Source organism: Taudactylus pleione, unplaced genomic scaffold (genome assembly GCF_031769625.1).
Source record: "Taudactylus pleione unplaced genomic scaffold, aTauple2 ptg000093l, whole genome shotgun sequence".
In the NCBI taxonomy this organism is placed as follows: domain Eukaryota; kingdom Metazoa; phylum Chordata; class Amphibia; order Anura; family Myobatrachidae; genus Taudactylus; species Taudactylus pleione.
Genome location: NW_028284495.1, coordinates 23,432,803 through 23,446,730, shown reverse-complemented (window position 1 = coordinate 23,446,730; position 13,928 = coordinate 23,432,803). Strand labels below are relative to the sequence as shown.

The 13,928-nt window shown below is 41.6% G+C and overlaps 1 protein-coding gene across 2 annotated transcripts in view; it reads left to right on the top strand.

Moving 5' to 3' along the window:
- LAMA3 (laminin subunit alpha 3) overlaps positions 1-13,928 on the top strand; it is a 286,414-nt gene that overhangs the window by 18,335 nt on the left and 254,151 nt on the right. For both annotated transcript variants that reach the window (XM_088469607.1, XM_088469608.1), the window contains exons 3-4: positions 6,867-6,984; positions 11,468-11,586. In XM_088469607.1, the coding sequence (XP_088325733.1) occupies positions 6,867-6,984; positions 11,468-11,586 (237 nt within the window). The remainder of the gene's footprint in view (positions 1-6,866; positions 6,985-11,467; positions 11,587-13,928) is intronic.

The window sequence follows — 13,928 nt, the reverse complement described above, 5'->3', positions numbered from 1 at the left end:
TTTCAGGGATATTCAGAATGAATATTGTCATTATTTGGGTTCAAATGAGACAACTGTGGTTAATGTGGCTACACCAATCTATCACATCTGTATCTAATAACTATTTACTAAGCTTTTCTATTTTGTACATAATGAAGTCTTGGCATGTTTACACTGATCTATTCAACCACATTTTGTATAAACCATAATTACTGTATGTCTGGTTATAGAACTGTGCTCTGTACACCACATCAGAATTGCAGTTTTTCATGATCGCCCATCAATTTTACTATTCTGGGTATTTTTTATAAACAAGGGGCCTTGGGTAAAAACAAGCCATGAGTCGCAACATACAGTGTATTTTTATTTTACACTCACATTGACAATAAGTAACATACACGGCAAATTAATTCTATTAATTCTTATTCTATCTGTTCGATTGTTTTGATATGTTTACTATTGCAAAAAAAATTTGATAGCGCTGTACAGAAAAAAATCTGATAAAAGCTATATGGACTGGGTCAAAACTTGATAGCACTGTACAGAAAAGCATCTGAATAAGCTATATGGACTGGGTCAGCCTGTCTGCGCGCCTCACCACCTCAGGCCGACTCATTAGCCACCTGACTAACCTGACCAATCAGCGTCAGGCCAGTGACACTCTTCTCGCCTCCTCCTATGTGTCACTGTATCGTGACATCACTAAACAATGCACTGCAGGCTGCAGCTTTGTGAGAGCCCAAGTGACAGTCATTCTTTAAATCCTGAGTTTCTAAAGGATCTAAGGGCTGTCATCATCACAGCTTGAGCCAATCTAAAATTAGAAAATAAAATCGATTGTGAGGAAATATTGGAACATCGCTTTCGATTGAGAAGTCATCTGAAATCCAACACAGAAAATTGATTAAACCAGAATTTATGCAATCGATTTCCATGCCTAATTACAAATATAACAAAGACAAATAATTTCCAGCTCAATTTGTTTCATGCAGGGAAAAAGCCCAGTTAAAATGAAACTGTATGTTAAATGAGGCCCTATCAAAGAACTCTGCTCCAGCGCATGCTATCCAGACCTCATCTCAGGCAGGCCAAACAGCAGCCACTGTAGAATCCCGGGAATGAAGATTACATGATCGACTAACAGATTTAACTAGCACCTTCTAAAAGATAATAGCCAGAATCTGATTGGTTGTTATGGGCAACATCTCCACTTCTAAAAACTCTCACTTTAGTAAATATACCCCTAAGGGCGTAATGTAATAGGGTGTGAGTTGTCAAAAAGTTTAGCGATAAACTAATTTTTTTTACAACTCGCACATGTAATAGGGTGCGAGAACATACCAACTTGCAAGTTTCTTGCATTCCCGCAACTCGCACATGTAATAGGGTGCGAGAACATACCAACTTGCATGTTTCTTGCATTCCCGCAAATCGCAATGGCCAACTTGCACCCAGATTTTTTTCCCATGGAAAACATACAACTCGGCCAATGTAATAGAGTGCGAGTTTTAAACTTGCACAGAATGACTTAACTAAAACTTGCAAAATAATAGATCTGCTTCAGGCAGGTGAGTTTAGCCTGAGCAGGTGCGAGTTAGTCAGATGCCTTCAAAGATAAGTGAGATCCATGAAGGCTTCTGTGTGAAAAAGCTATAGATTGTTAAAAAAAAAAACCCTGACGTGTGGTTCCCAACCTAAAACCACAACCAGTACCGGGCTGTGAGAGCGGTCCTCAAATTACAGGGAAAAAAGAAAGTCTCAGTGAGCTGGTCCTTGTTGTGGAAATATGGGGAACAAAATGAGTAGGGGTCCCCCGTATTATCCACAACCAGGGGTGTAATGCCGAAACCGCGGGACCCGCTTCACGAGGTCCCCCAGTCAAAGCATTCGTCACCCCACTCTAGTCAGGCCAGACTGGGTATCCCTGGGGAGGTGGGAATCCCCCAATAAAGTGGGCCCCCTCACGAGGGCACCCCAGGCCTCTTTTGTTACACTATGAACTCGGCACCCACCGCCCAGGGGTGCCGGGGATAGCCCCTGGCTATCATCCCAGGCCTGGGGTGCCCTGGCGAGGGGGGGACCCCTTTATTATTTTTGTAGTATAGTGTAGTGATCCCAACCCCCTCCCCTGGTCCTCTTGAGCCCCTCCACTATTTTATCTTAGGTGACAGGTCTTCTCTTGCTCTCTCCTCCAGCTAGCAGCTTGCCCCTACCTGGCTTCTTCCATGACTCCTTCCCTGTGGTGTCTCTCTCCTGTCTCAGAGTCTTATGCTGACTAGTATGAGCCCGCCCCATGACGTCTGCACTTGATGTCAGGAGGAGATCTGGCACCTACCCAGATGTGGCAGTGTTCCTGGCCCGGATGGGTTTGACTAGCAGACATATAAAAACACACACAGACACAGCCTGTACCACACAAGAGTGTCCCTCATATCTTATACACAGACCAGTAATTCTCCTTACTGTCAGTATCGGCTGTGCTCTGGAAGCCTGGAGGTTGTACTGCAGTAGCTTCTCTCCTTCCTGTGTCTGTGGTGAGGTGACCACATTCTGCTGGAGGACTGAGCCGTGTAGTAATTAAACTACTACTCTTACAGGGGTATTCAATATGAAACGTTAACTTCACTGTCGAAGTTAATATTTCATATCGGAGTTTTTACCTGCGTTAAAGTATCGTCGCGCTCCCGCTTATCCCCGTATTCATTATGAAATTAACGAAAACGGGATCCTCCGAAGTTGGATTTGCGTAAAGTTACGAATTTTTCCTTAAAAAAATTGTAGGACCCCCCTAAAGTTGTAAAAACATGGGGGATCACTATGGGTACCCCCGTTTTAGCCTTTAAATGAAAGTCGGGGATTTAAATAGCCGCAGCAGGTGTTTTTTTCCTGACATTGAAGAAGTGTTGCAGAAGAGCACTTAGGTTATTTTTTTCGTTTTTTTAAGTGGTCCCATCAATTTTGGGGTACATGAAAATGGGTACTAGCATATTTTTAAGTCCCTAAAGTAAGTTTTTAAAAATTCTGCATTTGTGCACCTGCCGCTATAAATCTATTCTACAAAACACCTGCCGCATACTTGCAGAATAGCCCTGAACCTATTTCCCTATTGTTAAACAATTTTTTCCCATTTTTTTTTCACCCCAATTTTTAATTAAATTTTTTGGGGTGTCCCTATTTTTTTGAAAACATTTTTTTGACACAGTTCTTTTATAAATGTCATTCCCAGGGGTGCAGGCTATTTTTTTTAAGCCTGCACCCCTAAACCCCAATTCTGCACTTTTTTTCGACACCTATTCAATGGTGAAAAGTTATCCCCGTTTTTTATCAAAGACTTTTCAAAACTGCGAAAAGTCTTTGAAATTGAATACGGTGTAAAAGTAAAACCTGCGATAATGATGTCATACCTCCGATATTAACGCAAAAACGATGTTTTCGCTCCCATATTGAATACCCCTATTAATATTCATCGTCATCCATTACGTGGATTTTTACTATCACAGTCTGGAATTGTTTACACATAATAGATTTTATGTTGCAGTTTGTGTCTGGCTATTGGGATACAAATCTTTCTATAGCAGTCTGATCAACTCCCTTTTTTTCAGTTTTCTCAGTTATATTAAATGTGATACTTATTATGTGTTCCATTATAGATATGCATATGAGGCAATAGAAGAGTTATATATGTTATTGTTTTTATTTTTGTATACTTACGCTCATTGTCTATCATTCTCTTATAAACTCCAATTTAAGATTCAATAAATTATTATTTGTATTCTACTTTTATAAGAGCTTTTATTTTTATTTATTAGAGCTCAGTTTATAAAAAAAAATTTGTTTCTACAGTATAAAAATGCCCATGTTTGTGCCATGAGTCCTTTAATTCTTTCTTTTACTTTACAAGCCCGTACCACAGCTGCTGGGAGTTCTATAGATCTGTCACTCTTTCTGTAAAAATAACTTCTGTCTAGAGTACGTTTCAGCCTTCATCAAGCCCATTTTTTTTAATAAATTCTTTATTTTTCAATTACAGTTTTTTGCAGAAAAAATTCAGTTACAATCAAATAGCAGTTTTGTACATGAATACTAAGTTTTAACAGTACAATTGTTCACTATCATATCTAACAGACAGTTTCTACACTGTAAAATCGGATTTGAATATACTATTACCAAGTAAGTAAGTATCATTTAATAAAGAACTGGGAAATAAAATATGGGTAGACAAAACAAGGGAAATGAGGGAAGGGAAGATTGAGCATATCAAATTAAATGAGCATATGTTTTAGAATATTGAAGAGTGGGCCAAGGTTAAAACCCTCTTAGAAACAGGACGAACCCTGGAGAAAGGTAGGACCATTGACATTAAAATCTTATTGTATTGGGACCAATGCTTTATATTCAGATGATGCTTTGAAATCTATCCAAGCAAACCATGTGGCAACAAAATCAGAGTGTTTCTCTATATTCGTATGAAAAATATCCTCCATAGTCATATGGAAATCAACTCGCCTACATCACTCCCAAATCGAGGGGGTGCCAGATGTTTAAGGAGAGATTTTTTGTATCTTGAGATCGGGATGGTAGAGTAAGAGAGAAGCCAAAAGTCCGGTCCTCTGGGAACCTGGTGCCCCAAATTACGTGCCGACAAATCAAAAAAATGTTCCCAGTAAGATGTTATTAGGGGACAATCCCACCAAAAGTGCATTATAGTGCCCACATCGTTACCACATCGCCAGCACATAGGGGATACTGAAGCGAAAAACCTATGAAGTAGTACAGGAACTCTGTACCATCTAGTTAGCAGCTTATACTAAGTCTCCAGGACTTCCAGGCTACCAGAACACACTGACATAATCTGACATGCCTTATCAAAATTTATTTGGATGCCACATATGTTCAAATGTTGTAAGGTCTCTGTTTATCGGAGGTAACCCTCCCTCTGATGTGGCGAAGTGACGGACCTGAAGGAAGAACCAGTAATCCCTTTGTAGGATGCCTGTGAGTGAACAGAGGTCGCTGAAGGATTTAAAAGTGCCATCCGTAACTAAATGTTTGAGCCTAACAACTCCTGCTTCCTTCCATCTCGATGTATTATTGCTGGATAACCCAGGTGGGAAGAGAGGATTTTCAATGATGGGGTAAGTGGGGAGACTTCTGAAGAGATACCCGGCCCTGCATGTAGCTTCTTCCAGACTAACAATGTGGGGCCTACTGTCGGGTGTATTGAGCTTATAATTTTAGAGCACCATAGCGCGCTTTGCAGATTTAGGTTTGCTGAGCATGCCTCGAGGTCTACCCACTGTCGCTCCCCAGAACCTCCAGTCCAATCCAATACCCTCCGTATAACCGTCGCTTGGTAATATGTCAAGATCATGGGTAGTTATTGTCCCCCTTGCTCTTTTCGTCTAAAGAGGTGGAGATGTTTGAATCTAGGTCTTTTTCCCCCTATACAAAGTCCCGTATAAATTTATGGTATTCTTGTAAAAATTTAGGTGGGATCTTCAAGGGGATTGCCTGGAAAAGATAGAGGAACCTAGGGAGCACATTCATTTTGATAATATTAATTCTTCCTAGCCAAGAGAATCTCTGCTTGAGCCACTGCGTCGTCTCCTGTCTAATTTTGTTTAATAGAGGGATATGATTCAAGGTGGACGCATTTTGAAGGTTTTTTGGAATAATAATGCCTAAATATTTGATATGAGAAGAATGCCATGAGAAGCGGAAGGAGGATGTTAAAGCCGAGACCGTTTCATTTGAACAGGTTACATTCATCGACGACGATTTAGTATAATTGATTTTGAAGTTTGAGAGCTGACTGAAACGTGTAAACTCTTTCATTAAACTAGGTAAGGAAATTACTGATCAAGCCCATTTTTTGAGTGCCCTTATCAGGATTCTGCCTGGGATCGGCTGTTATTTACCGCGGTGCCGGCTTCCCCTCACTAGCATGAGCAGTGAGACGTCAGGTACAGCAGTAGGTGACTTGCTGAGTATTCTCCCCGGCGCCCAGGTGACTGTCACGCAATCCTCCATATCGGAGTTCCTGCGGCGATGGTCATGGGCGCAGCCGTCTTGGCTGAATCACCTGATGGATCCTTATCCAGTGGTAGCTGTCAGTTCTCAGCTGACTTGCTCATCCAATGGACAGCTACCTGGGGGTATAAACAGGACTCTAGGTGAACAGGAAATTGCCTGATCAACTTTGTTATTCCCAGATGGTTGCTGTTTGCTTCGTCCAGGCTTCACATGCAATCTTCCAGAGACTCTTCCCAGTGGTATTTTTCCAGTATATGCTCTGTACATCTCCTATGTAATGAGTCCTAGTGTATTATTTACAAAGTGCCATATCATTGTACAACAGTGCTACAGAACACCTTGCCTGTGTGTGCTAATTCAAGTGTCTTTGTCTGTGTATTATTTACAAAGTGCCATATCCTTGTGCAGCAGTGTGATAGAACACCTTTCTCCTCTTTGCTATTTATTAGAGCCTTATCCTTGTACAGCAATGCTACAGAACACCTTGCCTCTGTGTGCTAATTCAATTGCCTCTATTACTGTACTGGTCTTCTATTTACTTTACTGGTACAGCCTCTAGAATTCTAGTGGCATTATATGCAAAGGGTATGGATGAGATGTAGACATCCTATTGGACTAAACAAGATAATGACAGGCCATTTTGGAACTAGGTTAATGATAAAAAGTATAATATTTAAGTTAAGTTTTTAACACACAGACCACTATGTAAATCCTTATGCGATGTTTGAAGCACTGCTGTTTTATAACCCACCAAGATGAGTTTGTATAACAACCTAAGGTAAAATGTATCACAAATGTTGTGCTCTTAAGTCCAAAACTCTTATTAATTAATGTCTTTGTGTTTGTGTTGCTAGCTTTTCCACGTTGCATATGTCCTCATCAAATTTGCCAACTCCCCTCGGCCAGATCTTTGGGTACTAGAACGATCGATTGACTTTGGAAGCACATACGTTCCTTGGCAATATTTTGCTAGTAAGTTATGTCTCATTTGTCTATTATAGATTATCATAAATTTATATGTTAGGGTGTGAAATACTTTTGAAAATGAAACATAGTAGTTTAAATATCTTGAGGCTGATTCTGAGTTGGGAGCAAAGCAATAAAAGCAAGTCCATTGTTACCTGAACAAGCCACGCTGCAATACGAATGGTGCTAATACAGTTATTATTTTTGCATGCAGGGTAAATACTGGATACTTTTGTATGTAGCCAACTAGCTTTATTTTTACACATTAATTTAGATTTGAGTTTGTACACACCCTTCCCTAATCTAAATTTCTCTGCACATTATAAATGTGCACCACCTGCAGTGCAACCAGGGCCAGCCCGACAGATACTCTGGTTATGTAGTTGCATAAAGCGGAGAGCAGAGGAGCAGGTAACTAGATGGGAGGTTCATAAGCCAGAGACAAGAGTTTACGACCAGCGTTGCAGGTGTCTAGTGTAATACCAGCAGGTGCCACTAGATGCCCCCACTGTGCTCAGCAACTACTCTAGATTCACAGGCTCCCTCTGCACTACTGTATGTCTCCGCCCTGCACTGGTGACACAGAGCCTCCATCTCCCCTCTGCAACAGCACACCGCATGTAACAGCATCGCATTGTTAATTGCATCATCCCATCTGCTGCACAGGATATGAGACGATTCAATCAACGACAGCTGGGAACGACGGATCGATCATACACACTATACGATGTGTTCGATATATATCATTTCAATCCGCATCAGAACTATATATCATACAATACATTCTATAGTGTGTACCCAGCTTAAGTGAGTCTGCATAACAACTGAAATAGAGGCTGTTAGACCCTGAGTGCAACATGGTTTTGCCATTTTTGCTTTTGCCACTTTTTTTTTTTTGCCACTTATCTGGGGCATTTCTAAACTTTTAAAATATCACCTATAAATTTCATGGTTATTTTTCTCTGCAAAAGTATTTGTCACTCTCTATTTTACACGTTACACAGTACCACCCTCTATTTGTAATACAGTCCTTTCCAGCTTACAACAGCATACCTAGTGGGGCTCATGTACAGCTGTACGCATCACATCCTGATTGTACGCCTACTAAGACGTATGCAGGAAAAAGTGCACCCGGTGGTTAACGCCATCTTTAGATGGTGTTAGCCAATATAAGCCTCCCTCTGAGATGGATCCAATCGGATCCCTTCTAGTACCCCTCCGCGGCGAGCACGTCCTTCTGCACATGCCAGGGGGACTTCTGGGTTAAAAGAACAGATCTTACCGGGAGGGCTGTACCTTGCGGTTTTACACACTTTATGTACCCGATAATTGGCAGAATGTATGGCATCACGGATGCGATGCTTAATACATCCCGCCCCTTATGTACCACCCAATGGTGAAATATGTATATGCTGTAACACATGTAACTTGGACGAGGAAGATGGGCCCCCCTCAGCTCGGAGCCCCATAGCAGCTGCACCCCTTGTACCTATGGCCCATGTATGAATATGTTTTGGTGTGCATGTGCACTACAATAATGTGTATCTTATGTAATATGAAACAGACACACGTTCAACCCTACATGAGCCTAGGTATGTAAAAGAAATCTTACTCTACATTTAGTGACCACAGCAATAAGACTTGATATTATAGTGCCATATGGGCCTCATATCATATCACAGATGGATGGTATTGCACAGCTGCACAGAAGCGGCTCTGCAATACGTCCAACAAAATGGAAATGTAGCAGGAGGTGTCTGTATGAAAGAAACACCTCCTTGCCTCATTTGGATCACCCTTGCAACGGTATGCAGTCGGGAAGCCTGGCGGACGTATTCTCGACAGCCGGCTTCCCGACTGCTTTATCCTGGCGAGGGTTAAATGATAGGCGTCTAAATCTAGACGCCTGTCATTTTACCGACGCCGGGGACCGATCTAAGTGATGCCGGGCGCCGAGCGCGGACATCCGCAGGGGGGAGGGTTAGGTTTAGGGCTCACGGGGAGGACTTAGGGAGGTTAGGGTTAGGCTAGGGGAAGGGAGGGTTAGGCACCCCCCGTGGGACTTAGGTTTAGGCGGCAGGGAAGGGGGTGTTAGGTTTAGGCACTGGGGGGAAGGTATTTTCAGCCAAGTCAGCCAGCCGCTGTCGGGATTTGAACTGCTGGACTTGCGGCGGTAATTCATACCGATTCCCTTGCAACTGCTCCGACCTATAAGAATAACAAAGAGAAACTGAAACCTGGCGCTCCACTGTAGGGTTACAAAACTAAATTATTAGAAAATAAACATTTTCATGAAGTTATATAAAACAAGGGGTACTTAAGTTTCTCAAAGTCTTTAGATCTTTTTGCAATCCAGTTTTTCTTATGTCAAAGGTTCGTACATAAAAGAAAGAAATATAACAATAGTGTTCTCTGTTTCCCAACCACAATGTTTTTCAATTAAGGGAAGAGAGGGGCAGAGTCCCAAACGTCACTTCCTAAGCCAATTTCACAGCCACGTGTAGAGATGTAAAGATGAAACACCCGGGGTGAAATTTTAGAAATCAGCAATGCTCACATTCAAGGCTTACATCAAAAGATATGTTTGAAATCATATAAAGGTATCTTTTATCCTTCACGATTTTTCATCACACTTCCTCAATCTCCACATATGCGTATTTATGGGCAAAAAAGCTTACATGTATGCTTACATATAAACGGCGCTTTATATTCATATAGCAGTTTCTTTACATTTCTTCAAAGTCACAGATGTCACTCCCACTCCAAAAAATGGGTATAAGGATTTTAATTCAAAAATAAAACAAATGTACACACAAAAAAATCATTACAATTATGCTAAGATCATATTCTGAATACCAGGATGCTGTTAAAAATCTTCACTCCAATACAGTACAGAACCAAAAAGGGGCCCCAAAAAAGTTCCTAACGCAGGAGGGAATCACTGGTAGAAGATGGATCTATTCATGTAACACCATGCCACCAACGCATTTCGACTTTAGCCTGTCTTCATCAAGACCTTGATGAAGACAGGCTAAAGTCAAAACACGTTGGTGCCCCTCTCTCCCCTTAATTGAAAAACATTGTGGTTGAGAAACAGAGAACACTATTCTTATATTTCTTTCTTTTATGTACGGACCTTTGACATAAGAAAAACTGGATCGCAAGAAGATCTAAAGACTTTGAGAAACTTAAGTACCCCTTGTTTTATATAACTTCATGAAAATGTTTATTTTCTAATAATTTTGTATTGTAACCCTACAGTGGAGCGCCAGGTTTCAATTTCTCTTTGTTATACTTATTGTTATTAGTCCAGTTTTGATAACACTGGACAGAATCCTGAGCTGCTCCTTTCCAGGCGCAATATCTCACTATATATATATATTGTGTATACTCCGACCTATGGTTGCTCCATTGGCCAGGCCACATAAACTGAAGTTTATCTCAGCCTGGCCAGGGCCTGGCCACTGACGCTGACTCTGGCCTCGTCCCTCCCACAAAATGGCGGTGATACGCCCCGTGTCTGGGAATGGTGGACAGCCACGCCCCGCTCGTCCTCCAAAAACATGCTGCAGCTGGGGGGAAATGTGAGCAAGATCGCAAAACCCGTTCCGCACATGCGCAGAATGGGTCCTGTGTCTGTGCAGACCCCAAACATAAGAGATGTACATTAACCATCGGGTTAGCATACATCTCTGAATCAGGCCTTATGTATGCTATAAGGTCTCTTAAGACATACTGTAGAGCAGAATATATGAGCTGAAGAAACCAGATTGTTGACATTACTATAAGCTGATGTGAGGTGCAGGTGTTGAACCATCTCCTCCAGTAATCCCAGAGGAATGTCTTGGCACCTTGCCCAACTTTCACTCGGGACTCCCATACACTTTGTACTCTCGATTGTTCTCTCTTGTGTTTGTGGAATGCCAGTGTAATCTCCTCCATCTATACAGCCTATTTGTGTACTGAGGTTTTATCCTACTAATTGTCACTTACAACACAGCAAACTGTATCTAATATTTGCTAAGAGTAAAATAATGAACATAGAGGTGTATGGATCAGCAAGAGGTGAGGACTAAATGTAGGAAAAGCTGAAAATTGCAAATATTATATTTTGCTATAGGGAATAAAACCTAGTAATCCTATATTTGATTTCAGAGGTTAAACCTTTGTATTGATGACGGGAAACCACCTGGACCTGTCTGACACATCAAACAAGCCTCCTCGTATTTCCTTCTTCAGTCAAGTTCTAGTTATTTAAAGTGTACCTGACATCCATATTAGCGCTGGTTCAGGGGCTGCCTGAACTGTGTCACTGTACATATGCCACATTACCCTGATAAACGAGAATTATAGCGATCATTTGCTTTTTTTTTCAATAAACAATGTGGTAACTGAACACGGACATTTAAATTTTTTTTACTTTTGATAGTGAAGAATGCAGTTCTATGATTACTATGGAATGTTGCACTAATGTTCATTTATGTTCCAGACTCTAAGCATGACTGCATATACCACTTTGGGAAGGAGGCCAAGCAACCCATTACTAGAGATGATGATGTCATCTGCTCAATAGAATACTCCCGAATTGTCCCTCTTGAAAATGGAGAGGTATGGTTATATTATAATTATGTATGTTTTAGAGGGGGAACCATCATGAAATTGTGCCTTAATTATGCACTTGAAATTTTTATAATAGACCGTTTTTAACCTTTGTTTTTCTGGTTGACAACGCTTAAGATTTAATTACAAGTTTTTAGAGATATTCCACAATCTTCCTAATCCAGATGTGTCCTCAAACACCATTGCTGCAGTTGCGCTAAACAGCCCCCTCTTGGCGCACCAGGTCCCGTGCGACTCTGCTACTGCTGGGCATAATTTTCATATCTTTTTTGCCCAAAAATGCATCTAAGGGCCGGATTTAATTAGAGGCGAAAAGTGGATTTGGACTTTCCTCCTGTTTTCAAAGTATCTCCATATTCAATTCCAGGACGATTTCGCCTAAGCGGAAAGTCAGTGCATTGTAATAAGCAGAAAAGTATCTCCTATGAATAGCATGTGGAAAAAAGTGCAAAATCGTTATTTTGGGGTACAAACTTGGGGAAATCACTCAGAACCCTTGGTACAGCCCCCCAAAGGACAAATCAACACCAACAAAAAAAAAAACCCAGAACACCCCAAAAAAGTATTTTACTTTTGGGGGCGAAAAAAAAGTGGGGAGACGAGCATAAAAACTAGCAATATAGATTTCTTGGGGGTCTGCAAGGATGGGTCAGGTGTTTTGGGGATTGCAGGTGCATGTAGGGTATGTAATCAGGAAGCCAACGGTCGAAATGGCGAACACCGGCTTCCCGACTGTCAAATCCTGGCAGGGGTCTAATGATAGGCGTCAAAATCCCAACATTATCCCCATGCCGGGAGCCCGACGCCCGGCATACCGAATGAAGGTTACGGGCTCCCGGGGGAAACTTAGGGTTAGGCACCCCCCCCCCCGGGAGGGTTAGGGGTAGGCTAGGGGAAGGGGGGGTTAGGTTTAGGCACTTACAGGGGGGAGGTTAGGGTTAGACACTAGGGGGGGAGGTTAGGGTTAGGCACCCCTAAAGGAGGCTTGGGGGGGTTAAGGTTAGTTAATTTACTTAGCCCATCGGGATCTTCACTTCTGGTCCTTCAGCATCGAGATTTGAACCGCCGGCGGTAAATCAAACTGATTCCACATGTGGCAGGTGCGTTTTTGACGGTTTTTAAAAGTTCACTTTAGAAACATAAAAATATGCTTGCACCCATTTCAAGTACCTCAAATTTGACTGGACTACTTATTTCCACCAAACAACACTGCTTTATGCCATTCTTCCCCACGTTTGCAAAGACGCTAATAAGAAGCAATTTAAACTACTTAAGTACCCCAAACACTTTTATTAGGGCTATTAGTACACATCTACATTGATTCCCTATGTAAGTGCATCTTTTTTCGGGGTACAGACTGATTTCCGCAATTCTGACAGTACGTTTCGCCTGTTCCGCATTCGCCGGTTTCCATTTTCACCTGTTTAGGAATTGAATAGGGAGAAAAGCAGGGATGTGCGCGAAAAGTTTCTGCCTCTGAAGGAGGCGGGAAGTCGGACAGGCTAAACTTTTCTGACTTTTCACCTGTAATTGAATACGGGCCTAAGTCTCAAAATGATACCACTAGTATGTACCAGGAGACTGTGCTGATTAATTTGATATGTGACACTTGTATATCTGTGTGCGACTGACTCTATATTTGTATATGAAGTGCTACGATGCAGCGGCCACGGCTTTTTTCCATACCAAGTTCCGTTGTGCTTTGTATACAGACTCAGTCGCGCACAGATATACAAGTGTTTCATATCAAATTAATCAGTGCCGTCTCATTGTGCATCCTAGTCCCATCACATTGCGGCTAAGACCAATTTTTGGGCAACATAGACACCCAGCGCTAGCGTAGGCGCTCAGGACCTGGCGACTCACTCGCGCCATGCGTCTCATGCCACATGACGTACTGAGACTAGATTTACGAACACACATCTGTAGTGCAAATATGTCTTTTCTGTTTGTATTTAGTCAATAAGAGGTATAATGGGTGAAGAAACAGATGTTGAGAATAAGGGCGATATGGAAAAATAAAAAGCCTTTCTTGTTTCAAGTATGTTAAATTGATTCTCTATGGTACTTTTATAGACTTGCTGAAACATGGGATCCTGTCTTTTGTGTTAAATATTTGTAAAATAAATCTGCTGCCGTTCCATGCTTGTATTTTGGGTCAGTAAAAAGTAAAAAGATATTTATATTATATGCAGGCTGACAGAACTGGTAGTTTTCTGGCACACTTGGTTCATGCTGATCGTCCTTCTGCTGTTGTCTCGGAACTAATTGGGCCTGAGGGCTCTATGGTCACATCTACACAAGATATTGCAGAGGTTTTTAGTTTATTT